A 24790-nucleotide genomic window follows, 5' to 3' on the forward strand; every position below is an offset into this window, starting at 1 on the left:
TTCTGAAATGGGTTATTGAATCTGTAAACTTAAATTTAATTTAATCATTTAATGATATTTATTTTCTTGTCTTTCTTGGTCATGGTTTTAAAGACTGAAGCAATTAGAAAACACTGCTAGCAAAGGTAAAGTTAGCATTTAGCTAACGCTTAGCAGCTAAATAGTCAGTTTTCCCTAGATCTGAGACCAATTTTAGTTCAAATTTATTATGTGAACACAAATAAAACTCTAAATAAAATTTGTCAATGATTTGTCACTCAGTGAAATGTGAATACTTTTTTCTTATGGTAGCTTCATTTTGTATTTTTCTTTAGCTTGAATAGCTAAAGCCCTTTATCTATATCTATAATCTAGTCTTAGAGACGTTAACAGCTGGTTTCTAAGGCAACCAGTCATGCTGTATTTTTATTCTTAAATGTTTTTATGAATGTAAATTGCTTTTGCACAGTGAAATTTATGTGACTAATATCTTTTGAGAATCCGGATTTCCATAATTTTTTTCCCACCATGTGGATGTGAAGGACACCCAGAGTGAAATGTCTGGACAGCAATCGCTGTAGCTGGAAAAATACTGAATGAGTAATTAAGTGAAAGCAATCAGTGAGGAAACATAATGAATCAGAACAAGCATGAAAGAGAACATAATGAGTTTGTAGAAGAGTGACGCAAAAATGTGAGGCCTCATTAAAACATCATGTCTATCATGACGACATCAATTATGTAGTTAAAGACAGGATATCATAATTAATTTGTTCATTTTTGTCTATACAGGCTTTAATTTGATTTGGTTATGCAGCTTGTAGTCCACCAAGCAGAAAAAGTTGCTTTGTTCTCCTTCTGAATGCTAATTTTGAGTTTGGAATCTCCTGGAAAATATCAAAACGATGACTCAGGCCTGCATGCAAACTTGTCAAGCAACTAACGCGTGCTCAGGTTTTTTCTGTTCCTTCCTGAGAATGCTGATCTTAAGCTGCAGGTTCATTCCTAAGCCAACGGGGAAGTTCAACAGGAAGTGGATTTTCCCCAGAAGCCTGAGGCAACTGACCACAAGTTTGACCTCACTAAAAGTGAAACTCGCAGGCAGGAGAAGCACTTTAACGCCAACACAAACGCGCAAGAACAGAAGAAAATGGCTTTCTCTCTCCTGGACAAATTTATTTAAATTATCCAATAATTCAGCATCAAATGGACAATAACTGGATGAAGATAAACATTGGTAACGTGTTGTATCACCAAATTGCACACAGTAACTGGATTTAATCATATTTTCAATATTTATAGACACTTTAATTGAACAAACAACTGAAAGAAAACTGCAAATCTTTACAATACAAACAATTTTTGGGTTATTAAAATATCCTTATTTGGACTTTATTGTGATTATAAACAAAAATCAGTATCATGATAAGAAATTTATCACAATAAATGATAAACGATACGATAAATGCCTTCCTAAAGCATGCCCCAAATAGATATTTATCTATAAAACAATAGATGAATATAGAAAATCACTTTATGCAAACAGTTAAGTACGGTAGAGCACCTATCATGCTGTAGGTCAGTTTCTCTTAAAAACAATCTGTAATAAAATGTTTACCAGTGGCACAAATGGAGGAATATTATAGTATGTTTGGTCGTAAGTACCTGTGGAGGTTAATGAATGGAGGACAAAACACCAGGAAATAAAGCTTCAACTTTCATCCAGTGTACACCAGTTCATATCAAATGAGATTTCTTGGAAACTCTGGCTGAGCTGATAACTGAATACTCCTCCATACATCTTACAAAAAGCAGAAAATATGCACCCGAGGGGAGAAAAGCCGGTTCTAACAGCTGATACTAATTCTGAATTACCAGGAAGAGCAGCGAGCAGAAATGCTCAAATGTACAGACACTGACAGGAACCCAAGAGTTTCTTAGAACTATCCTGTTATTTTTGTTGAAATGCAGAAACAAAACCAGACCGCTGACTAGTATTGTTTTTAATCAGGGTATATGCAAGTCATCTTTAAGACTTTTTAAGACCTTTTTAATGCCCTCTTGAATAAAATTTGAGACAAAAAAAATGGATGTTTGATCGAACTTTTCTGTATTTCAATAAAGCACAGCAAAAAGTATGAAACAGGCTTTTTGCTTCTCACACTGCAGATGGCGCTCTACCATTTTAACCCCCAAGTTTCTTTGCTCTGAGTAATCTCCTATACATTGGCAGTAGAAGTCAGCCAGTGGCAAAAACAAGCGTAGGAAAACTAGCGAGCTAGCAAGCGCGTACATGTTAGCAGCTGGTTAGCGGTAGCATCAGTCGCCTCGAGTCACACAGCAAAAAATATTCGAGTGAGACTCAAACTTTTGCTTGACAGAAAAGTCCTAAGAAAAAAAAAACATTTAAAATTGCTGCCGTGACAAAATTTAATAGTTACATTTTAAAAATAAATTTAAGACATTTTAAGGCATTATTTTACACACAGTTTCAAGAGTTTTTAAGAATATAGTAGTAGTGGCATTTGTGACAGTTGTTAGGAAAATAGTACCTTCAGTTGTTAGAAAAATGCTATATGTAACAAACATGACGTAAAAGAAATTGTAATTTAACAGCTTGAAATTGGGCCTCTGTCTCTTTAAAAACTCTGCCTTCAGCAAGTCATCACAACATGGCTCCTTGATTAAAGCTTTAAGAATGTTTTTACCAGCATTGCACTGAAAAGTAACTGGCTTAATGAGCTGTTTGCTAATTGCTGCTGGCTAGTCTGAAGGAACTAAGTGGTGGAAGCTTTGGAGCATGAAAACTGCAGCTCAGAGGAGGAGCTTCGCCTTGAAGGCGGGGCTACGTCCACCAGGCGTTTTACACAGCTGAATGGTTGCCATGGAGATTAAATGATTTCTTAAACATGCATGAAAGAATAACAGCAACACTTCTGGTATGTTTTAGATGAAGTAATAACATTATGACATGATTAAAGCTAGAAAAAGCTAAAAATTTTAAATGATATTGCCCATTAGAGGCTTTTCATTACTTTCCAACTGGAAACTGGACAAATATCTGTAACAGTTGCATAATTAATCAAAACTTTTAACGTTTTTAAAATTCTGAATTAAAGTCAAGGCCAGCTTTGAATTCAAGGAAGAAATCAAACTAAAGTCAAACTATCCTACTTAAGCATGAAAGTACAAGAGCTCACATGGAGACGGAAGCCTCTGTCAAAAAGTGAAAAACAGAGATTAATGAAAGGGACGGGCAGAAACAGCCACCGCTGAGGGTTTGTCGCCACATCAGGGTGCAAAAACCCGTGATAACAGCCGACAATGAAAAATCAGGAGCTGACAAATCAGGGAGCGATTAAAAAGAGGCTTCTCTCCTCGCTGTTTCCTGGTTTGTGGACTGAAGATGACTGCTGGCCTGACAGGAAGGGCCTCATTGTGCGGCAGCAGAGGGCTTACGTAAGATCTTGGTGTGCAGACATGGACGTGATGCACACTCTCAGCACAACAACGCAATGTTTTCTTTTTACAAAACAGAAACTTGGTATGGTATCGCTAGAAAAAAAAAACAATTAACCAACAAAACAAAACAAAAATGTGTGCATCGGAGCCGGCATTCCTCAGCTGTTGCTCAAACCGCGAAGGCCAACGGCTGAAGCATTTACTTAGAATGAAACATGGTGAAACTTGTCTGACTCAACCATTAGCTGTTAGAAATGCACTTCCTTCACTTTTACTGTAAGTCCATGTAAACGCTTTACTGCACAGCTATAGAAAGAACAAACTTTTAAAAATCAGAATAGGATTCATAAAGACATCTAAAAGTCTCGTTGTTAGAGTAAATATCAAGATTATAATGGCGGGTTTGTTTTTCCCAACAGCAAACTTCAAAAACACAAAAATATTTTGTCTAGTTTCAAGAGCAAATTTCTTTCTTCTCACTTAAAGTAAGAAGAAATTGACTTAAAGTAACTTATTAGCAAGATATAGGAGTTTTAATTAATCAAAACTTACTATCAATCAATCAATCAAGTTTAGTTGTGTAGCACGTTCAGCAAAAAGGCAGTTCAACATCATAAAATGAAAACCAGTAACAGCTATTACGTTTTGACATTGTTAAAAGTTTGCTAGTTCCACTGAAACATGTTGCTATCAGTGAAATAATCCGTCAGTTGAACCAGTACTTTCTCTAAAACAAGCTCCTTCATCTTGCTAACAAGTTACTTGTAAGTTAGTTTTGTTTAATTTTAAAATAGTTGCAGATTTTGTGTTTTTGCAGAGTTTTGACTGGAAACCACATCAAGCTAGCGGCAGCAGCAGCAGCAACAACAACAGAGAGAGTTTTAAAGTGCATTTCTACCTCTGTCACCCAGATGAGTGGGATGGCGCTGTAATTCTTCCTCATCCCTCCTCTCCCTCCGAGCCTGAGGTCAAAGTGCATGGAAGTGCATGAAGCCCCCTGTGGGTCGCTGGCACTCTGAAGCTTCAGTACTCCAACAGAGCAGCAAAAGCAGCAGCAGCGTCTCTCTCTCTCTGTGTTTCGTGTGCAACAGTCTTATTGTGAAATCTTGCTCTCCGTGTGGCAGCAGCTATTAGAATCAAAGTGGCTCGGATTCCTCCGGTGGAGGTGTGTTTTCAACATTTATAGCCACCAAGCGCTCTCTCTCTCTGGGGTAAAGGCATTTTCTTCCCCCTCTGATTGCTATCAGACAGTAGCAGAAACCTGCCAATCAGGAGCGAGCAGGCGGAGAGGATGAGGAGGTTTCAGGGAAATGAATGAGTGCAGGATTCGCTCCCTGAGGGGGACACGTTTTACTGAACAGGACAGTCAGATAACAGCGTGTTTACACGGCCAGGCTGGACTCTGCACTCCCGCTCAGGCTCACTGGGACATTCTGTCCAAACCGGGAAGAAGCTGCTCCTTTCTGTCACGAATCCAACCGAAAGGATAATAAACGAGTGATATTTTGAGCATCAGTTTGTCTTTTTTGATGTTCTTAGCAATTACCACCCAAGGAACGAGTGACTGTGCTGTTGATACAGATTCAAACATCAGACAATAAAACTCAACATTTGTTTAAATTCCTGCAAAGTTTGGAAATTGTGTGGTTTTTTTTCTCTTAAGAGACCGTAGACAGGTGAAGATGTGCAAAAAAACTTAAAGTAAATTACTTTATCATTGCAATGACATTATGTCCCAGTGAAATTTTTATTTAATTTAGTTTTATATAATTACGTCCAATTAGTGGATGGAAAAAAATCCACATTTACATAATTTAAAATAATATAATCTCTTACAAATAACATAATACAATATAAAATAGTAACATTTGTAAATTTAATTTCATTATGTCCACTTAGATTGTGGAAAAAGATTCATAAGAAAATATATATTTTTAAATATATAACAGAAAATAATATAACAGAAAAAATTATAACACAACACAATAAAAATGTTTGCTTGGAACATTTGTACATTTAATTTTGTTTAATTATATCTTAGTGTGTGGAAGAAAATGCACATTAAAATATTTTTTAAAACATGTAACATAAAATCTAAAAAATATATTACATTATAAAATATCATATTTTATAATACATAAAGTTCATGTATTATGTGGTATAAAATAATACTTTATATATTCAATGATAGAAGATGTGCAAACCCCCATCCTTAAAATAAATTAGTTTATCATTGCAATGATATTATGTCACAGTAAAATTTTTTATTAACTTACTGGGCAGAAGACAGAAGAAATATAAAGTAAAATAAGATAATAACAGTGCTTTGACTTAATGTCTGTAAATAAAAAGCTATAAGACTAAATAAGATGCAGGTCCGTTACTTTAAGCTCTGTCAAAAATGGCTTTCGCTTTATAAGAACAGAAACAGCAACCAGAAAATAATATTTATAATTGAAACTTTTTAAACAACTTGAACTGAAACAAAGAGTTGAATTTTACTCACAGATTAAGACAAATGGTTATTTGAGAACCACAATAGGGTTCTACAGGCAAAATAAAATGTGATGATTTTGCTAAAGTATTATTTTTAATGTGAGATGTTCTCAAGTTAAACGTTGGATTATTGAAACTGATTTAAACAATACTTTAAAAAAACAGCAGCTGTGTAGTTCTGCATGGCCTTCTGTTTGTTTACATAACCCTGAATTTATAAGAGATTAACTCTGTATTTTACAGAGGATGGTACAAAGCTAATTTAGATAAAATAAGGAAGCATTTAACCTCATTTGCTCTTCGTTCTGAGAATTTGACTCCGATCAAGGCTGCAGATCGGACTTTCATTTGACACAGTTTGGAACATTTTCATAAACAAAACCATTCTGTTCTACCACACCCTGTAATTCCACTTGCATAACTTTGATTGAATGTATGACTTGAAGTACCAGAGGGAAACAATCAGATGTCGAATCACTTCAGCTGACTCCTTTAGGCCAAGTCTAATTTATTTAGAAAATCTCACATAAAAAAAACCCCAACTGCTTTATCCTAATTATGTTGCAAAAATAACATAAATAAAAGACAGAAAGCAAATATTCCCCAGATGTGGTTTATTTACGCCCTATTTTATAACTATAGAGTTTGGTGATATGGATTATTAAATAAAATTTTATATTTTTTCATACCAGATCCGATTTCTGAGAAGATTTTTGGCACTACCAGAGCTCCATACAACGTCTTATTGACGAAGGTTCCTGGTCACTGACGTCTGCCCAGCAGCCCATGGGCATAAACATAAACTCTGATGCTTTTTATCAGCCTTTACGCCCAAATGAGTGCAGGAAACCCATTAAAGCAAACCCAAGATTTGGAGAATTACAGTCTGGTAAACGCTGAGGAAAAACCTCACATTTTCCTCCAGGAGCAGAAACCACTCGGGGGAAAGCATTGACTGTTAGCGGTGTCAAATAGAGAGATAACGAGGAAGAGGATTCACCCTCTTCATTGCATTTCTGCTGCTGGCATAGCTGCCACCTCAGCCAGATGCTGCATCAGCAGTCACAGAGTCAGAGGCTCAAATTATCTGCTCCATTTGCAGACGATGATTCAGACTGCAGACAGACGTAGACGTAGCTAAAGAGCAGCTAATAAGCCCCTTGCTGAATAAAAAGTGAGAACTTCAGCTTGTAGTGCGCTGGGAACGCTTTATAATTACGCATCAAAGCACTCACAGCTGATTGTTCTGAAATTACTCTGAGGATTTAAATGCGACGCCTCCTTCACTTTGCAAAACGAATCTCCTCTGATGTCTGAATACAGATGGGAACGGATCCGTGTTCGGTAAAATGCTGACAGGAGATAATGCCAGAAGCCTTCAGAGCCAAACTGATGAAGCTTTGGAGGCAGGGCTGACTCACTGACACAAATTAAGAAAAGAGCGCCCCCTTTTGGCCATTAAACGCCAGTAAAACTCACCTTGTGATGATTTTCTTCTGCTTCCACATCCTCCACTGGTTTGAGGAAGAAGCGACAAAAACAGGAAGTCTCCTCACTTAGCAGCTGCAAAAGTCTGAAATTAAAAAAAAAGAAAAAAAGAAAAAGGTTTTAACTGTTGGAAAATTATCAAACATTTCTGAACACCAAGTGGAGCAAAAGAAAGAAAAAAGTAACAGAATATTGCTCCAGTTTAACTATATATACATTTCCCTCACTGCCAAGCAACTCTGGTTACTCGTGAGTTTTAAATTTAATTCAGGATTCTTTAAATTTAACCAAAATCAAAAGAATTCATTCGTGTAAGGGCAGAGTACATTTCTAAATCTCAGATATTCTCCAGAAAAAAACAAGAACATTTCTGAGCTCCAAAAGACAAAAATTTGCTAGAAAAAAACTCAAAATTTTGAGATCAAATTCTAGAAAATGTGTGGAAATTTTTCAGTTTCAAAAGTCGAATCGTTTTTTTTCCTAGAAAACTTCTGAGATTAATCTCAAAATTACTTATTTTTATTTTCTCGCAAAATTTTGACTTTTCAAACTCAGAAATTTCCAATTTTTTTTCTGGAATTTTTTTTTAGATTAATCTCAAACGTTCTGAGTTTCTGATTCATATACATTTACACTGGCCCTGCTGAACTTTTGCACTTTAGCTATAAATTGATTCATTCACAACAATGAGGTAAAAAAGAGGCACACCTGTAGGTGAATCTTAAGGCAAATCAAACTCACCGTTTGCTTATGAAATATGAGAAAATCAAAAATATATCATTAAGGATATCAGATGAAAATCTTTGGTTGTCAATAAGTCTGGTTCATTCTTGTCGAAATGTTTTGAAGTTCATTCATCGGTTCAGTTACGCTGAAGTACATGAAGGGTTCTCGCGAGATCTTGTGATGGGCGGTTGAAACTTCTCGTCGAAGTGGAGTTTGGAGCCATCTTGTGGCTAACGGCCCCTTGTAAATACAGGTGAGGTTTCTTTTTTTTATTACGACTCCTGCATTTGATAGCAGTGTTAGCTTGACACAAGTGACTATTTGAGACTCTTATTTTGAAGTAAAAAAAGAAAAAAAACCTTAGAAAGAAATACTTCGTGTTCTGCTGGGTTATAATCACAAAATTTGATCGTATTTCCTCGACAGGCTAACTAGTACCGCTAATAATAAAAACCCCACCAAAGAAACTTGCCATATGGATATTTTTTGTTTAAATATACTTTTTAAAAACACGTGTTTTATTAAATTCTTAATAATAATGGGATATGGGAACTAAATGATTGTGTGTGCCTCAGTCTCCTTTTTCATTAAATTTAAATAAATCCTAAAGGGACATTAAATGTTGTTGTAGCTCATTAATTCAAATTCTTCAAAGAGTTATTGAAGATAGTGAGGGCAGTTGGTGTAATGTTTGTACTGCAGTACATAAAGGAAGCCAAGTCTTTTAAAGTTATCTAGTTTATTAACTAACAGCATCAGACATTGTAACTCTGGTTTACCCGCTCCCGTCTCTGGCGTCTCTTTCGTTTATCTTCTTGCATCACCACCTACTGGTGCTGCATATCATTACAATTGGCAGGAAAAATTTCTTGTAACAGTCTGCACTACAGTGAATCTGAAGATGTATTGGTTGTACATCAACTTTCTCTGCTGGTGAGTCACAATCAACTCACCTGTTTTCCTGTTCATCTTCAGAATTTAATCATAATACAAAACAAGTTGAAAGGATGGACCATCATGCTGTTTTTAAACATCAAGATAAAGATTTTATTCAGGAAGGAAACTATAATTAACAGCATGAACATAAAGCAGTCATAGATCACTGGGCTCCGGCTTTAGGTGGAACCCACTCGTGGATCTTCTTGCGGGTGGTGGGGTATGGCACGTACTGCTGCGAGGTGCCACTCACATTGAACTGGTGAACCTCGGCGAGGAACTTCTTGGGCTCTGGAGGGTGTGTGGTGGGTGGGTCTTCTGTCATACAGTGCAGCCAGCGATGCCTGAATGATGAAGACCAAGAGCTTTGGCTACATTTACAGTCGTGCAACCATATTTAAATTAACCAGCATTTAATTGAAAACACTTCATTTGGCTTAATTTGGAGGTTTAACTTCTTACAACAATTGTTCAAACAGTTCATGAATTAAAAACGAGGAGGATACCATTCAGCTGGCACCATGCTGCCATCTACCTCCCAGAATGTTCTCTTTCCATTCATCTCTGTGGTGTAGATCACCCAACGGTGACGCCCTGAACACACAAACAACACATCAGAAAAAGCAGTTTCTTTAATTGTCCTGAAAGACTTATGATTTAAAATCTGGAATTAAGACAGACAAAAACATACTTGCTTGTACCAAAAATACGATTGGATATTGGACTTTAGCTTGTATGATAATTTCTTGATTTTAGGCTTACAACAAACACCACAAAGTTGGGAAGCATCAAATGTGTAAATCTAGAATGAGATAAACTACAAAGTAGTTATTTTAAATAGATGATATGACCATAAGATTGAAACATTTCAGCAAACGTTTACATTTTTTTTAGTCAAAATGGGTGACTAACTCAACTGTTTTAAACTAGCAAACATTAAATAAATACTGCATCATTGTTCCAATCTTGACTTCATAGTTACCTGTTTATATAGTACATAAAGTCAATTGGCTTTTATATGCAATTTAAGATACAGAATTTAAAAATATAATCTCCTAAAATGTATTTATTTTTTAGTAAGAGCAGTGCTTTTTTACTTAAACATTTACTTTGTTCTTGTTTTTTTGCCACACTTAAATGTTTAAAGTCAAACTAATTTTAAGTTCCGATAAAGATAATCTGAATAAACATAGAAAGCAGTTTTCAAATGATTTTATTTGTTAAGTTAAAAACCGCAAACCAACCCTCTGATGATAATAATAAAAAAAAAAAAACACCCCTTAAATGTAATTATTGGCAATTAACAAGACTTATCTTTTGATTAACTCTTAACTGCATAATTTGTTTAAACTAGCGATGCTACTTGAGATTTCTTCTGGTTGAGAGCAAAATTCTGAAGTTTAAAATTCTGAACCTACTTCATCTTGTCAGACAGGTTCTATTTAATATACGCGATTAAAGAACATTATGAGAGACATAAACTTACCAAAGAAGTAGTTCTTCTTGTCTTCATAGTATTTATTTCCGTATTTATCAATACCAATAAGAGTACCTGTTTTGATATCGTTCACTCTGCAAACACAAGCAAAACACTGATTTTTACTAACCCTGGATATATTTTAAGGAATAAAAAAACGACTCTGATGTAAAACTAGACACTTGTGAGTTTGAAAACAGGCATTCCAAATATTAAAATTCATTTAAATTTAATTATGAGTCATTTATATGGCAAATATACCGTTTGTTGTCAACATGCTAAATACAGTTAGCTTCACAGAGTCATAGCTTTAAGCAGGAATTTCAGTCTGTTTCTTAAGTTTCTGTGTCATATTTAAATACAGGGTGATAGTTGGTAATATTGTTGACTAAACTGACCTGAAAAACTGCGTGAAAAAACCCCGAACTCCTCCATGACCTCTTAGCTGTCCCAAAGCCCTTCGGACCAGGTTAGCATACTCCGCCATGTTTAGACGGAAGTGCAACGGAAACGTCCCGACGGAACCAAGAAAAAAAGTTCCGCAATTAGGGATTTGTTTTCTTAAATATAATTATAATTTTAACCTTCAACTTTATCTCAAGCAGTTTCCTCTGTTATATTTCTGCTTTTGTTTTTTTTTGCATAACAGATCGCTAATTATGTGTTTGATTGTATTATAGTGTTAATATAGACTTAAAGGACACATAATTTTATTTTAACGATTTATGTATCCATTTATTTAACTTCATTTTTTACTTTGTAGTCCTCAAGACCTTAATACCAATATAGTCAATGTTTGTGATTTTTTAATATAATTTTTATTTTTATAGTCTGATATTGCTCGTTGTGTTTAAGAGCTTTTTTGTGATGTAATTTGTTTGAAATAAAGTACATTTTAAAAAAATATATATCACTATAACTTATGGTCTTGTACATATACATATAATAAAGTAGAAACATCTTATAGTAAGATTGACAAAAGAATGGAAGCATAAATATTGAAGCTAAAATAAAAACCTAAGAAAATAAAAAGAGAATAAGACTGTACAGTAATTTATAAGATATGATAAACAAGCTAAGTAAAATATAATAATAGCAGAAATTAAAATAAAAAAGTTTAAATTTGCACACTTCTCTCTGCTATTGAAACTATTGACCATAGTTTCAATTATGGTCACTACTTACCTCAGACTGACACCCATCATCCTGTTAACTAACAAAGAAACAAATTAAAACAAGTACAATCAATATATTTATACACACTTTATTAAAAACTGTTGCCTGACAGTTTAGAAATGCTGCTCATAAGAGACAAACTGTTTACAAAATGTTAAAGTACAGTCACAGAGGAACGCTTCAGAACTTGATTCTCACAATCGGCTGCAGCAGATTTATTTATCTTTTAACTAAACAACTAAATTTTATTGACTCAACACAAACCAAACAGAACTAAAGACACATTTAACAAAACAAAAAGAAGATGTAGGGATTTTTCAACACATTTGTCATCAGAAATCTGTTATAAAAAGTGATGAATTGTTGTTTTTAAACTACGAACTGGTGGGTGACCTGGCAAGACCTAAAGCAAACATAAAAATGGATGCCAAATAAATCTGAAAAACAATAATTTTTTTTTTTATTTTAAAGATGGGAGGGAAAAGCCAGTGTCTGTAAAATGAAATATTCACTTCTTAAAGTCTTTGCATCTGAGCATTCATTTAAAAGAAACATAGTTCACGCATTCTTCCCACAGTGTTTACGTGCAAAAATATGATAAAAAAAGGATTTTGATCCTCTTCTAAAAAACTCTGAATCTGAAAATAAGTGGCAGCCTGCGCTTTTCAGACAATAAATGTTCCTAGTTTATAAATATTAGCTCTTGGCCTTTAAAACAAAACAGAAGAAAAAGGTCAGCATTGCTTGTTTATGTCCTTATACACAGTAAAAACTTTTAAACGTTCTGGTTTGGCTAAACAAGAGAAACAAGAAAAATATCTCCATAAAAAATGTGATATTTCCAGTTCTATCCAGGATTATTAAACATTTCTGTTTATGTTAAACTCTTAGGCACTAAGATGTACATAGACGTTTTGTGTTAAATCTGGAGTTTAACAGTAAAATCCCAACTTGTTCCTTAAAATCTGCATACATTATCCAGGCAAAATTTATTCTTGTAACTACTGTGCAGCAAACGGGGGATAAAAATATATCACAACCTGCATATTGAAAAACAACAGCTTAGCACCCAGATGTGTATTTGAACATAATTTCCAATGGAGCGCCATGTCAAGAACAGCCACCAGAGGGCAAACTTCTGCCTGCTAAATGTACAGACAGAAGAAAAGTTAATTTCCAAAACCAACCAGGTCTTTAAACATTGATTTGGAGTAACAGAGTGTAGAAAACAGAAACATTCTGCTGTATTTGCACCTTCCATCTACATGTAAACAGAGTTTTTATTGAGATAAATGGAGATTTTTACAAGCTGTAGTTGATATCCACTGATTAGGTCTACAATAAACCACAACAATTTACCAGGAAACCACCTCAAAATTCAGTTTCTACAAAAATCTGAATCATAGATCAAACAAATGAACAGTTTTTAAAAGAGAAAAGTCAGTCTATTAATACATTTATCCATGTCCTGTACAGTATGCACTCTGTACTTGGTTGGGGCTCCTTTTGCATAAATTACTTCATCAATGTAAGGTGGTGATCAGTAATCAACCTGACTTTTCTGACATTGTCTCCATAATAAACTTTGCTTCACAGTCCTATCAAGTTTATCCCAAAGGGTGCATATTTGTACTACATGTTTTTCTTCCACTTAACTTTCCTCTGAATAGCCAGGTTCTTCAGCAATAACGTTTTGGTGTTTACCCTCCTTTAACAGGGTATGTATGTAAGATCATCTCAACAAATCGTGTCTGTTTCTAAAATATTTTTTATTGATCAGAACTGATATCATGATTTTAGTTTTTCATTTGCTGTAATTCATAGCAGTAAAAATGAACAGAAATAATCTTTTAAACGTTATTTCTGTAATTAAGATTCACTCTTTGAATTAAATCACTAAAATAAATTACCTTTCCCATTATGTTCTAATTTTTTAGAGAAAAAACTTTAACTTCTCTTTCTGTTTTCTTCTAATTTATCATGAACCTTTACAACTATTTTGCTCTCAGGACAGATAAATAAAACTTGCTTAAAACTACAAATGTTTCTTTTTAGTAAAGAGACAATTTTTAAAGTTTTTAGAAAAGTTCTTATAAAACAACAGCATTTATTTCTATCTTTAAAATATAAATATAAAAGAGGATGGATATATATTTTTTAAACACACACATTGAATGCTATCTAATGACAAGGAAAACAGATCCAAAACATATTTCTGGTACTTTTGGTGTCATTCTTTGTGAAAATTCAGTACAAATATTACAGGAAAACTTTAAAAAGCAATTGAAGACCTCCATTTATTATTATATTTTTCTAACAGCTTGACATTTGTGTAACTTTTTGTGTTGCATTTGTTGCTGCCTCTTGGCCAGGACTCCCTTTAAAAAGAGGATTTTAATTTCAGCGTGTTTTTATTCTGGTAAATAGAAACAAAAACATTTAAAAACAGGAACTGGTTCCTTTTTTAACCAAAGTTATGAAGAGCCATTGTGCCACAGGCTGCAGACCGTTGTTATAGGCCATTTTGGATATTTTATTTTTTCTATTTTTTTATATATTTTTGTCATTTTAGCTGCCTTTCCTGTTACTGACCGTTTCCTATTTTGTGTCCAGTTTGTCTCAGTTTTCTGCATGGTCTCAGTTGGATGACCTTTCACCCTTGCACCGCCTGCTTTAACCTAATCTCCATCTGGGTGCTCAGCTTTGTTTTTGTCAGTGAGTGCTTGTCATGATTCCTTCATCTGAAAGCATTTTGAAATTCATTCCCAGACTTTAGACTTCTGACGATTTCTCCGCACACTTTGGTTAAACGTCCTCACACGTGCTCCTGGACTTGACTGTTGACCCGCAGCCGCGACTCGCTCCGAACCCCACCCGACCCGAGTCCGCATGGCCGAGCGTCAGAGGCTGGCTTTTTGTTTGAAAGGTTTCTGTGTGTGGTCTGTAATCCGTCCGGATGGATCTGAGTATCTACTGCTCCAGAATCATCGCCTCTTGGAAGGCTTCGATCCATCTTAAACGGGGAAGCACAAAAAGACTTTTTTTAAATTGACACTTTCTCTGCAGCATTCTTTTATTGCGTTTTTACTGAAACAAATAAAAAGTGGTCATGATTGGTTTCTTAATCATCAGTTATGGATATGAGTTAGTTATAGCTAGTCTTGTCGCAAAAACCAGTAACTTCAATTTCCATTGGCCTGATTTATTGTTTTTCTCTTTTCACTCTTTTTACCAAAAACTAGATGACAAAATTCTTCAGTTTGGTGCCTCAACTTGTCCTTTTTTGAAGAATAATTTTGCTTACAGAGACTTTATGATTGATTTTATTTGGTGTTTCTGTTGTTTTGTTTATTTATTTTTCATATTTAAAATGTCTTCCAGTTCCGGTGTTAGAAATTAAAGTTTGTCAATTTTTGAGAGGGTGAACTTGCGTTATTATGCAATTACAATTACATTACTTGAAAATAGGTTCAAAATATCAATATCATTTGTCAAAAATGATTTCTGGAACAATTTACTGATGAATTCATTTCTCTGTAAACCTGATTACAAACAGTCCACCAAAACTACATATGATGTAGTAGCTTCAAAAAGTTCTCACACTCCTGTTGAAATGTTGGGTTTTTCTGATGTAAAAAAAACAAGAAACCAAGGTAAATTGTTTTAAAGCATTCTTCACATATAATGTGACATGCATCCTGTGCAACTGGAAAAACAAGGAAAAAAATATATTTTTAAATCAATATTAAGGAATTATTTTTGCTGAATTGTTACTTGTAAGATAGTTTTGTCTTATTTCAAGACAAAAAAAATTATTTGTCAAAAAGAAAAATAATTTTGTCTTATTTCAAGACAAAACTACACCTGACTTTTGTGTAAAGTCAGCAGTTTACACAAAAACTGCACCAAAAATACTTGGTAGGATTTTGTGTGTTTTGAGTATATGTTGAGGTGTTTTGTGACACTATTCCAGACCCAAATTCAGTGTTCAGTATTTTTTTCTCTAAACTTCTTTAAGGTTGTTGAATAAATACCTATATGAATTTGTGTATGACAGACGGCTGTGTTTATTTGGGCACCTCTGCGCTGTGGGAATGTCGTCAGCCTTGAAGATGTAGAACAGCGTGTTTTTGTGATACAGCTTGAACTGCAGTTTCTGAGCCGGCCCGTTCTTCTCCTCCCTCAGGAAGAATCCCAGCAGCGGTTGGCTCTCCAGCGCCGCCACATCCTGCACCAAAACACACCAGGACCAGTTTAGAGGGAGCCGAGCCGAGGCGCGACGCAATCAGGAGAACAGCAGCGGCGTACCTCGCTAGCAGCGTAGGTGTACAGAACTTTGTTCTTTATGACAAACCACAGCCGCTTCCACTGCTTCTTGTTGCCTTTGGATCGGTGCAAGTAGCCGCTCATGGAGGAGTTTTCTGTGTTGGCGGACACCTGGTTGCCATGGAGATAAGTCAACCCTAGGTCTTTGAATGTATCGACTGAGAACATGCTACACATTCAGGTGTTGTACCTCCTTTAGCGCAGCTGGAATCTTCTTCTGTTTTCTAGTGAAGGAAAACGCTCCAGATTTAATGGGAGATGTTGATGACGAAGCACAGCGGTCACCTAAAATGGATTACATTAGATGATAAAGTTAATTTTTTTTCCTCAGAATTCTCAGTTTGTTCGCAGAATTCGGAGATTAATTTCAGTATATTAATTTTTTTTCCTCAGAATTCTGACTTTCATGTCAGAATCTGGATATTTTTCTCAGAATTCACATTTTTTTTCTCAGAGTAAATTTTTCTCTTCCTCAGGATTCTGATTTGTTTGTTTCCCCCCCAATTTCTGACTTTAATCTCAGAATTCTAATTCTGTTAATCTATGGAATAACAATACTGATACAACTTCTACACCTTGAAGCCTGTCTGCTACGCAGTCTTACGTTAACTAAACAGATCAATATGCAATATGTACTGTATCTGACATACACTAGATCTACCATAACTGACTGACACCTGCTGGCCTCAGGTTTGCAACCAGTTTGTGACTGAGAAACCAGTAACCTCCTCCCAGATGATGACATGAACTTGTTAGTTCCTCTGTCCATTGCAGTAGCTGATATATTGTGAAAATCCGGTAGAAATGATGCACTAATCTAGTCATGTTTACATAGAAACAACGCGCCACGAAGCTTTGTTTGCGAGACTTGCGGTCATGTGGGTCGGTTGTGGGCGGAGCTTGGTAAGGTCCATCCTCTTCCATATGCTTAGTAATTGCTAATAATGTGAACAATTTATTTTATAGTCCAAATTTGAAATTTCAACAACTATTTCCATCTCCATTTTTATTTATATGGCATCATAAAGATGTCATATGTAGGTAACTTATTGACTGCATGCATCTCTCTGCATAACCACATTAAAAAAACCCATCTCTTTTCTCTAACTGCTGATTATTGTGGAAAAACTCACTGTTTTCCTGAAGCTTGGCGAAGCAGTGGTCGCACACGCGAGCTGGTTGGTTCTTCAAGTACTCCAGGTAGTACTTATTGGTGGAGCAGGCCTGACACACCACCTGGTGGAGAGATAAGGAAATGCACATTAGGGCTGGGTTGCTTTATTTTGTTAAAAGGTGGATCCTAAGTGTGGTGCAGACCTTTCCGCAGGCCCGGCAGTGATGCCTCCTCCATGTAAGGGTGAACTCACAGGTGCAGATCATGCACATGGTGGCCCTGAGGTCTGGGATCCAGATTGGAGCTTTTGAACCTAACAGGGCGCCGCTGTCAGCGACACATTCTGCCTGCATGGACAGACACTGAGCAAATATAATAAAAAATAAACCAGTATCAAAAAGCTCATTTTTTGACACCTGTTGCTGGTGTGCTTTTTTTTAGCCATACCTTTTTTCTTCCACTAAATTCTCAGTGAAACATCCTTAAAAAAAACTAAAATCGCCCAAAATGTACCTACTCAACAATAAACTAATCATGAACTATTCTAATTAAGCAAATAATAAATATATTTTTTGTATGAATGGGACTTTAAAAGTTCTTCCTTGTTAAATGAAAGGCATCCACTTTGATTATTATTTTGGGCTTGATTGAAGAAACGGAAACAAATATATTATTTGTTCTCAGAAGTAAAAGCTTCATCTTACATCAGTTTTCACTTGAAAACACTTTCTGTATTCAGTCAGGTTTTAATACAGCAGTTAAAAGCAGAGTTAGACCCACCAAGGTGTATTTGAGAGTATCAGTTAATGAGTAGATGTGGTCCTAGTTACCATGACAACCATGAAGCTTGGAAAAGATGATTGCTTTATGTTGCAGCTAACATTTTTGTAATAGGTTTTAATTTAAAAGTTGTAGTTTTGCTCCAATTGGTTCTTGAATTGTGGTCAGGAGGGCCACACACAAACAAACAAAAAAAAAAAATAAAAAAAATAAAAAAATCAATGTAGGGCCCCACTTTGAACATCCCACTGCAAAAACACAAAATCCTGTCAAGTATTTTCAGACTAGTTTCCAATGCAAATATCGTAGTGCACTTGAAGTAATACAAAATTAACTGAAATTGAAATAAATTTTCAACAAGATATAGGAGCTTGTTTAAGGGAATAATTTCTTAATATTTATGACAAAATACTAGTTCCACTTGCAGATTATTTCACTTATAACTAGCACTTTGTCATCAATAGTAAGAAATTAGTGACTTAAAACAAGCTTTAGGTTTTGTCTTATTTCCACTAGAAACTAAACTGTCAGAAAACCAAATTAGAGTTTAATTTGCTTGCATCAAAATGAATATTGTTTGTGTAATAAACCTATTGAATGAGTCACTTTTCAGTTATATAGCTGTCATATATCAACGTTGCCCACACAGATTTTTCGTTACCTCTTCCTGGCTGCGGCTGGATATGAAGGTTATTTTCTTCTTCGTGTAATCTTCGATGGCCTTCCCGATGGCCTCCAGCCACTCGTCTCTCTCTTTAGCCGAGCTGCAAACACAAAGAGCATCAGAGCTCAGCGTCACAGCGGACGCTCGGCGGTGGCAGCGTCACTCTGAAGCCGAGCGCCGACCTGGCAGACAGGATGAAGGAGCGCTCAACGCTTTCGATGTTCAGCTCGTTCTGATAGGCCTCCTGGCTCGGCTTGCTGACCTGAAAACGCAAGAAAAAAAATACGAAATCAGCAAAGATGTCGAGATTTTCTTAACTCGCGGTGGCCATAACTAATCAAGGTTTGGATTTATAAACAGAAGAAATTCATTAAAAAAAAAAAAAACAAACAGCAAAATAATCATAAACCGTAATCATAACTGCGTCTCAAACCTTCATTCCAGCCAGCGACAGAACACTGTTGAGTTTATACTGGGCAGACTGGACCGGGGTGGTGTACATGAGTGCATCATTAAACTGGAAAATTAAAAGAAACAATTCAGAAATAAGTTTTATTAAAAAAAAGAAACCTAATATGACACATAAACTCCTTTTTAAGGATGCTTCTTCAACTGTTTTTAATCTAAACGGGTCACAAATGTACCATTAATTTGATAAAAATAGAAATAAATCAATATTTTATCTAGTAATTCCTTTTCTCATAGTAAAATTCAAGCACTCTTTACACATTTTCTAGGTAATTTTTCCAATTTTTCCAGCAGTACACTTTGGAGATTAAAAATATAAATCAACTAAAAGAGACAGTTTAAATTCACTATTATATGATATAATTTATTACTGTTGTTAGTAACGTCTTGTGACAATATTCTACAGTCTACCGCAGGGACAAGGTAAACTAAAATATAATAAAATGTTTTGAAATGTCTCTCACACACACCATGAACAGCTGACTGCTCCAAGAACAAAATATTCATTTAACAACAATTTCAGAGGCATTTTATGTATAAAATGTAAGACAATCTTTATTTCAGCTACGTATAAATAAGTCGTTGAGAAATTAGGAATACATATTCAATAAATTGAAACAATCGAATGAATTGTGTTAAAGTAAATGACCTTCCTGAAAAAATATACAAAAAAGTCACAAAAGAATGTCTTAAAAACGTTCTCACTACGTTTAACAGATTAAATTAACTTTAGTAATTCTAATTAATCTAAAACACGATAAATTTCATCTGATTGAACTCCAGACAGTGAGAAAAAAAATGTGTATGTCTTTTTTGAGGTGAATGAAAATATCTGGCTGCAACTGTAAGTAGCGCTTTCCGAATTATCAAATTAGATTTAACTTTCAAAAACTTCATGCAAAAATCCAGAGTCAAACTTATTGAATGACTTGATGTTTCTCCACTGAAGTCGATGAGCAGCTTAACCAATCAGATTACAGAATGCTCGTCGCTCACCAGAAAAAACATTCTCGGCTGCATGACTTTCCTGGACAGCTTCATGAGCGTCCCCTCCTTCAGGAACACCTGGAAACGGAGGACATGTTCAAAACACACTGCTGTGTTGCTGGGCTTCAGCCTGAACCTGTGACAGGTTGTTCAGGACTTTTCGGGTTCTGGACGTACCCTGCCTGGCTGGACGATCTCATGCTGGCCGTTGAGGCTGTACTGAATCTGCATCAGCTTCTGAAAATTATCCTGCAGCACAGAGGAGAAGAGGCGAGGCGTGACGCTGCAAAACAGACGGCGTTTAGTGGGAATAAAAGTCTCACCCCTTGTTTCATGATGTCATTCGCATGATTGGCTACTTCCTTCACCACGCTGAGTGCAGCTGCATGGAGAGGAAATATAAAACAACAGTGAAAGGCGTGTTTTCAGTCTCAATGCTAGAGGTGAACATAGAGTTTCATCTTACTTTGTGTGTCTTTATAGTCCTCCGAGTCTTCAGGGAGGTTCTTCAGATAATCTGCAAAAGAGTACAAACAGCTTTAAATACAGATTATTTTACAGCAAATCTCTGAGGTTAAAGTTCAGTTATTGGGGCCTGCCCATAGCAATGCATAAGGAGAGCAGTGACTGACTTGCGAAGCAAGTCAGTCACTACCTCATCATATACATGGCAACACCTATTCACCCAATAGAATGCCTCTTTATTATTTATTTTTCGTCCGTCTCCGTTAATGCGGCTCGTACCGCTGCGAGCCCACCCACAAAAGTGGTATCAAAACGTCCGGCTCGAACCCGGCATTGGAGCTATTACTTTTGGTGGGATTTGGAGTTACCATGGCGACGTAAAAAGCAAAAAACGACCCCAAAATCACTAACGAGCTCACCAGGTGCTACTCTAGTGCGTCAAGGGGAAGGCAACCAGTAAATCCTGAAAATACCCTATTTTGAGGATTTTCTGTGTAAATCATAACCTTATGTAGAAAGCCATTCAAACTTCATTTTGTAGAATCGTCCGTGATCTCTTTTAAAGTGAAGACAACGTCAATATGTATTATGGTTTGTCCACAACTTCTTTCTAAGCGACCCAAAGTTTTTGATTTTGGAAAAATCAGAGTGTGAAGGCCGCTCCGCTAGAGTGAGAGTCAGAGTGACATTTTGACCCCAAATCATTTTTAACTTCGCCCTCACGCTCACAAATATTGCATGATTGGTATCAAACTTGGTCATGACATTGATCGCGTGCCTGCTCCGGTCAAATGTTTTCAAAAATTATCTAAGCTTACAGTTTTCTCTCCAGGTGCTTCAGAGCAAAGTCATGCGCCAGGGTAGCAGACAGATCTCACTGATTCACTTCCATGTATTTCTGAAAAATTTCAGACCTTGGCACACACTTTTTTATCTCATCGCTGTTAATACTGTGAGTGAGGTAGAGATATGAATGGCGGGACTATGTGAGACGACAAATAGCCCTCTCATATGCTTCAAACTGTTTTCGAATATGTATTACGGTTCCCGAACGGGAAAGAGATGTCTGCAATGCTTTTTTTGGTCAAACTGGCTGGCTCAAACAGAGAATTGTCTCCCCCTGGATTTCTCACTCACAGCTGGCAGAGAGGATTATTTACCATGGCAACGGAACCCAGAGCAGGGAGGGCTGCTTAGGACTACAAATACGCATCACTGTAGTTCTAACTAGTAGTTCAGTTAAAACTATATGACTGATTTAATCCAATGACTGTTACACATGGGATGACTTTGACCCTTTCAAATGAAGCTTAACAAAAATTTCAAAATAAAAGCCTTGGCAATTTTACATCATGTAATTGCTCTTTTGGCTTTATGTGACTGGTTTATCCAAAGCACTCTTACACATTGGATTAGTGTGGGCATTTAATATGAAGCTTACTGCAAATTTCAAAATAAAAGCCTCAATATGCCCCTCTGGACAGTGCACCGCCAGAGGCGGTGCAATGATATCATTCTGCATTATCTGTTTATCCGAGGTTAGGGAACTGCAAGGCAGTTCATTAGCATTAGCCTTTTAGCTTAAATAAGCTATTTTCTATTTTTCAGACTTATTAGCCATGTTTAGTATACTTAATGGAGTAAGTAAATGACAGTAAACATTCTAATGATACCCCACATGCTACTGAAAGTATTTATGCTTACATTAGCATATTTGCTCATTTTAGCTAATACACTTGCTTTATCATACTGAATGTTGCATGTCCAGCTTACTTAACATTCTTGTGATTCTCCACATGCTATTGATTACATTGCAGCTTTCTTTAGCATTGATGCTAATTGTTAGCATCAGAATGCTGGATCCAATCCGACGGGCACACTTTGGCAGGCCCCAGTTAAATTTCTTCAGGAATTTTCTAGTTGGGGCCTGCCCATAGCAATGCATAAGGAGAGCAGTGACTGACTTGCGAAGCAAGTCAGTCACTATCCATGCATACATGGCAGGCACCTATTGTTCTACACCCAATAGAATGTTTCTTTAATCGTATTATTTATTATTCTTCCGTTACCGTTAATGCGGCTCGTACGCGCTCGAGCCCACCCACAAAAGTGGTATCAAAAGCGTCGGCTCGTTCCGGAAGGGAGCTATTACTTTTGGTGGGATTTGGAGTTACCATGGCGGCGTAAAAAGCAAAAAACGACCCCAAAATCACTAACGAGCTCACCAGGTGCAAGTCTCAAATGTCAGGGGCGAGGCAACCAGTAAATCCTGAAAATACCCTATTTTGAGGATTTTCTGTGTCGTCATAACCTTATGTAGAGACGCCATTCAAACTTCATTTTGTAGATCGTCCGTGATCTCTTTTAAAGTGAAGACAGAACGTCTATATGTATTATGGTTTGTCCACAACTTCTTTCTAAGCGACCCAAAGTTTTTGATTTTTGGAAAAATCAGAGTGTGAAGGCCGCTCCGCTAGAGTGAGAGTCAGAGTGAAATTTCGACCCCAAATCATTTTTTAACTCGCCCTCACGCTCACAAATATTGCATGATTGGTATCAAACTTGGTCATGACATTGATACGCGTGCCTGCTCCGGTCAAATGTTTTCAAAAATTATCTAAGCGCTTACAGTTTTCTCTCCAGGTGCTTCAGAGCAAAGTCATGCGCCAGGGTAGCAGACAGATCTCACTGATTCACTTCCATGTATTTCTGATAAATTTCAGACCTTGGCACACACTTTTTTTTATCTCATCGCTGTTAATACTGTGAGTGAGGTAGAGATATGAATGGCGGGACTATGTGAGACGACAAATAGCCCTCTCATATGCTTCAAAGCGGTTTCGAATATGTATTACGGTTCCCGAGCAGGAAACAGTTTTTTGAAATGCTTTTTTTAGTCAAACTGGCTGGCTCAAACAGAGAATTGTCTCCCCCTGGATGTCTCACTCACAGCTGGCAGAGGATTATTTACCATGGCAACGGAACCCAGAGCAGGGAGAGCTGCTGAGGACTACAAATCGCATCACTGTAGTTGAACTACTAGTTCAGTTAAAACAGAGGAGGACTGAGCTGGCCTTTAGAAAAACTTGCTGCTATGGGCTGTATATAACTAATTTAACCCTGTCACTGTTACACATGGGATGAGTCTAGCCCTTTGAAATGAAGCTTACTGAAAATTTCAAAATAAAAGCCCTTGAAAATTTTTACATCAGGTCATTGCTTTTTTGAGCGTTATATGACTGATTTAATCCAATGACTGTTACACATGGGATGACTTTGACCCTTTCAAATGAAGCTTAACAAAATTTCAAAATAAAAGCCTTGGGAATTTTTACATCATGTAATTGCTCTTTTTGGCTTTATGTGACTGGTTTATCCAAAGCACTCTTACACATTGGATTAGTGTGGGCATTTAATATGAAGCTTACTGCAAATTTCAAAATAAAAGCCTCAAAATGCCCCTCTGGACAGTGCACATGGAGGCGTGCAGTGATATCATTCTGCATTATCTGTTTATCCGAGGTTAGGGAACTGCCTTGCGCAGCAAGCAGTTCATTAACGATAACCTTTTAGCTTAAATAAGCTATTTTCTATTTTCAGACTTATTAGCCATGTTTAGTATACTTAATGGAGTAAGTAAATGACAGTAAACATTCTAATGATACCCACATGCTACTGAAAGTATTTATGCTTATATTAGCATATTTGCTCATTTAGCTAATACACTTGCTTTATCATACTGAATGTTGCATGTCCAGCTTACTTAACATTCTTGTGATTCTCCACATGCTATTGATTACATTGCAGCTTTCTTTAGCATTGATGCAAATTGTTAGCATCAGAACGCTGGGTCCAAACCGACGGGCACACTTTGGCAGGCCCCAGTTAAATTTCTTCAGGAATTTTCTAGTTCTTTACTTATTCTTCCGTCACCGTTAATGCGGCTCGTGCCGCCTGAGCCCACCCACAAAAGTGGTATCAAAGCGTGCGGCTCGATCCCGGGAGGTGTGCTATTACTTATGGTGGGATTTGGAGTTTCCATGGCGGCGTAAAAAGCAACGACCCCAAAATCACTAACTTGAGCTCACCAGGTGCAAGTCTCAAATGCGTCAAGGGGCGAGGCAACCAGTAAATCCTGAAAATACCCTATTTTTGAGGATTTTCTGTGTAAATCATAACCTTATGTAGAAAGCATTCAAACTTCATTTTGTAGATCGTCCGTGATCTCTTTTAAAGTGAAGACAAC

The 24790-nt window shown here is 36.4% G+C and overlaps 3 protein-coding genes across 5 annotated transcripts in view; all 3 read right to left on the reverse strand.

The window, feature by feature from the left end:
* Positions 1-4594, reverse strand: part of tmcc3 (transmembrane and coiled-coil domain family 3) — a 44373-nt gene extending 39779 nt beyond the window's left edge. Inside the window, exon 1 of the mRNA XM_044107808.1 lies at positions 4340-4594. Within this exon, the coding sequence (XP_043963743.1) occupies positions 4340-4420 (81 nt within the window). The 5' untranslated portion in view covers positions 4421-4594. The remainder of the gene's footprint in view (positions 1-4339) is intronic.
* A 4578-nt stretch (positions 4595-9172) lies between these two features.
* Positions 9173-11078, reverse strand: ndufa12 (NADH:ubiquinone oxidoreductase subunit A12). The gene is made up of 4 exons (XM_044107810.1): positions 10963-11078; positions 10574-10659; positions 9594-9681; positions 9173-9431 (listed from the first exon to the last, which is right to left on the reverse strand). Exons 1-4 carry the CDS (start codon positions 11049-11051, stop codon positions 9251-9253), a joined length of 444 nt encoding a protein of 147 aa, XP_043963745.1. The 5' UTR covers positions 11052-11078; the 3' UTR covers positions 9173-9250.
* Positions 11079-11812: 734 nt separating this feature from the next.
* The window catches only part of LOC122826223 (FYVE, RhoGEF and PH domain-containing protein 6-like), a 32360-nt gene continuing 19382 nt past the window's right edge, over positions 11813-24790 (reverse strand). For 2 of the 3 annotated variants that reach the window (XM_044107812.1, XM_044107811.1), the window contains exons 9-21: positions 20546-20596; positions 20403-20461; positions 20257-20328; positions 20089-20157; positions 19058-19141; positions 18807-18886; positions 18622-18724; positions 17384-17542; positions 17200-17302; positions 16257-16351; positions 16049-16177; positions 15820-15968; positions 11813-14753 (exon numbers count right to left, since the gene is read on the reverse strand). In XM_044107812.1, the coding sequence (XP_043963747.1) occupies positions 14711-14753; positions 15820-15968; positions 16049-16177; positions 16257-16351; positions 17200-17302; positions 17384-17542; positions 18622-18724; positions 18807-18886; positions 19058-19141; positions 20089-20157; positions 20257-20328; positions 20403-20461; positions 20546-20596 (1196 nt within the window). In that variant the 3' untranslated portion in view covers positions 11813-14710. The remainder of the gene's footprint in view (positions 14754-15819; positions 15969-16048; positions 16178-16256; positions 16352-17199; positions 17303-17383; positions 17543-18621; positions 18725-18806; positions 18887-19057; positions 19142-20088; positions 20158-20256; positions 20329-20402; positions 20462-20545; positions 20597-24790) is intronic. The other variant, XM_044107813.1, reaches the window with a different exon arrangement.

This window comes from Gambusia affinis, linkage group LG23, assembly GCF_019740435.1.
Source record: "Gambusia affinis linkage group LG23, SWU_Gaff_1.0, whole genome shotgun sequence".
Classification (NCBI taxonomy): domain Eukaryota; kingdom Metazoa; phylum Chordata; class Actinopteri; order Cyprinodontiformes; family Poeciliidae; genus Gambusia; species Gambusia affinis.

What these genes read in the sequence shown, in the direction of transcription:
- ndufa12 (XM_044107810.1), bottom strand. Translation starts at nt 11,051, where the DNA reads ATGGCGGAGTATGCTAACCTGGTCCGAAGGGCTTTGGGACAGCTAAGA. An exon ending in TTTTTCACGCAGTTTTTCAG is followed by an intron (nt 10,660 to 10,962) that starts GTCAGTTTAGTC and finishes TTGTGTTTGCAG; the next exon opens with AGTGAACGATATCAAAACAG. An exon ending in CAAGAAGAACTACTTCTTTG is followed by an intron (nt 9,682 to 10,573) that starts GTAAGTTTATGT and finishes TTGTGTGTTCAG; the next exon opens with GGCGTCACCGTTGGGTGATC.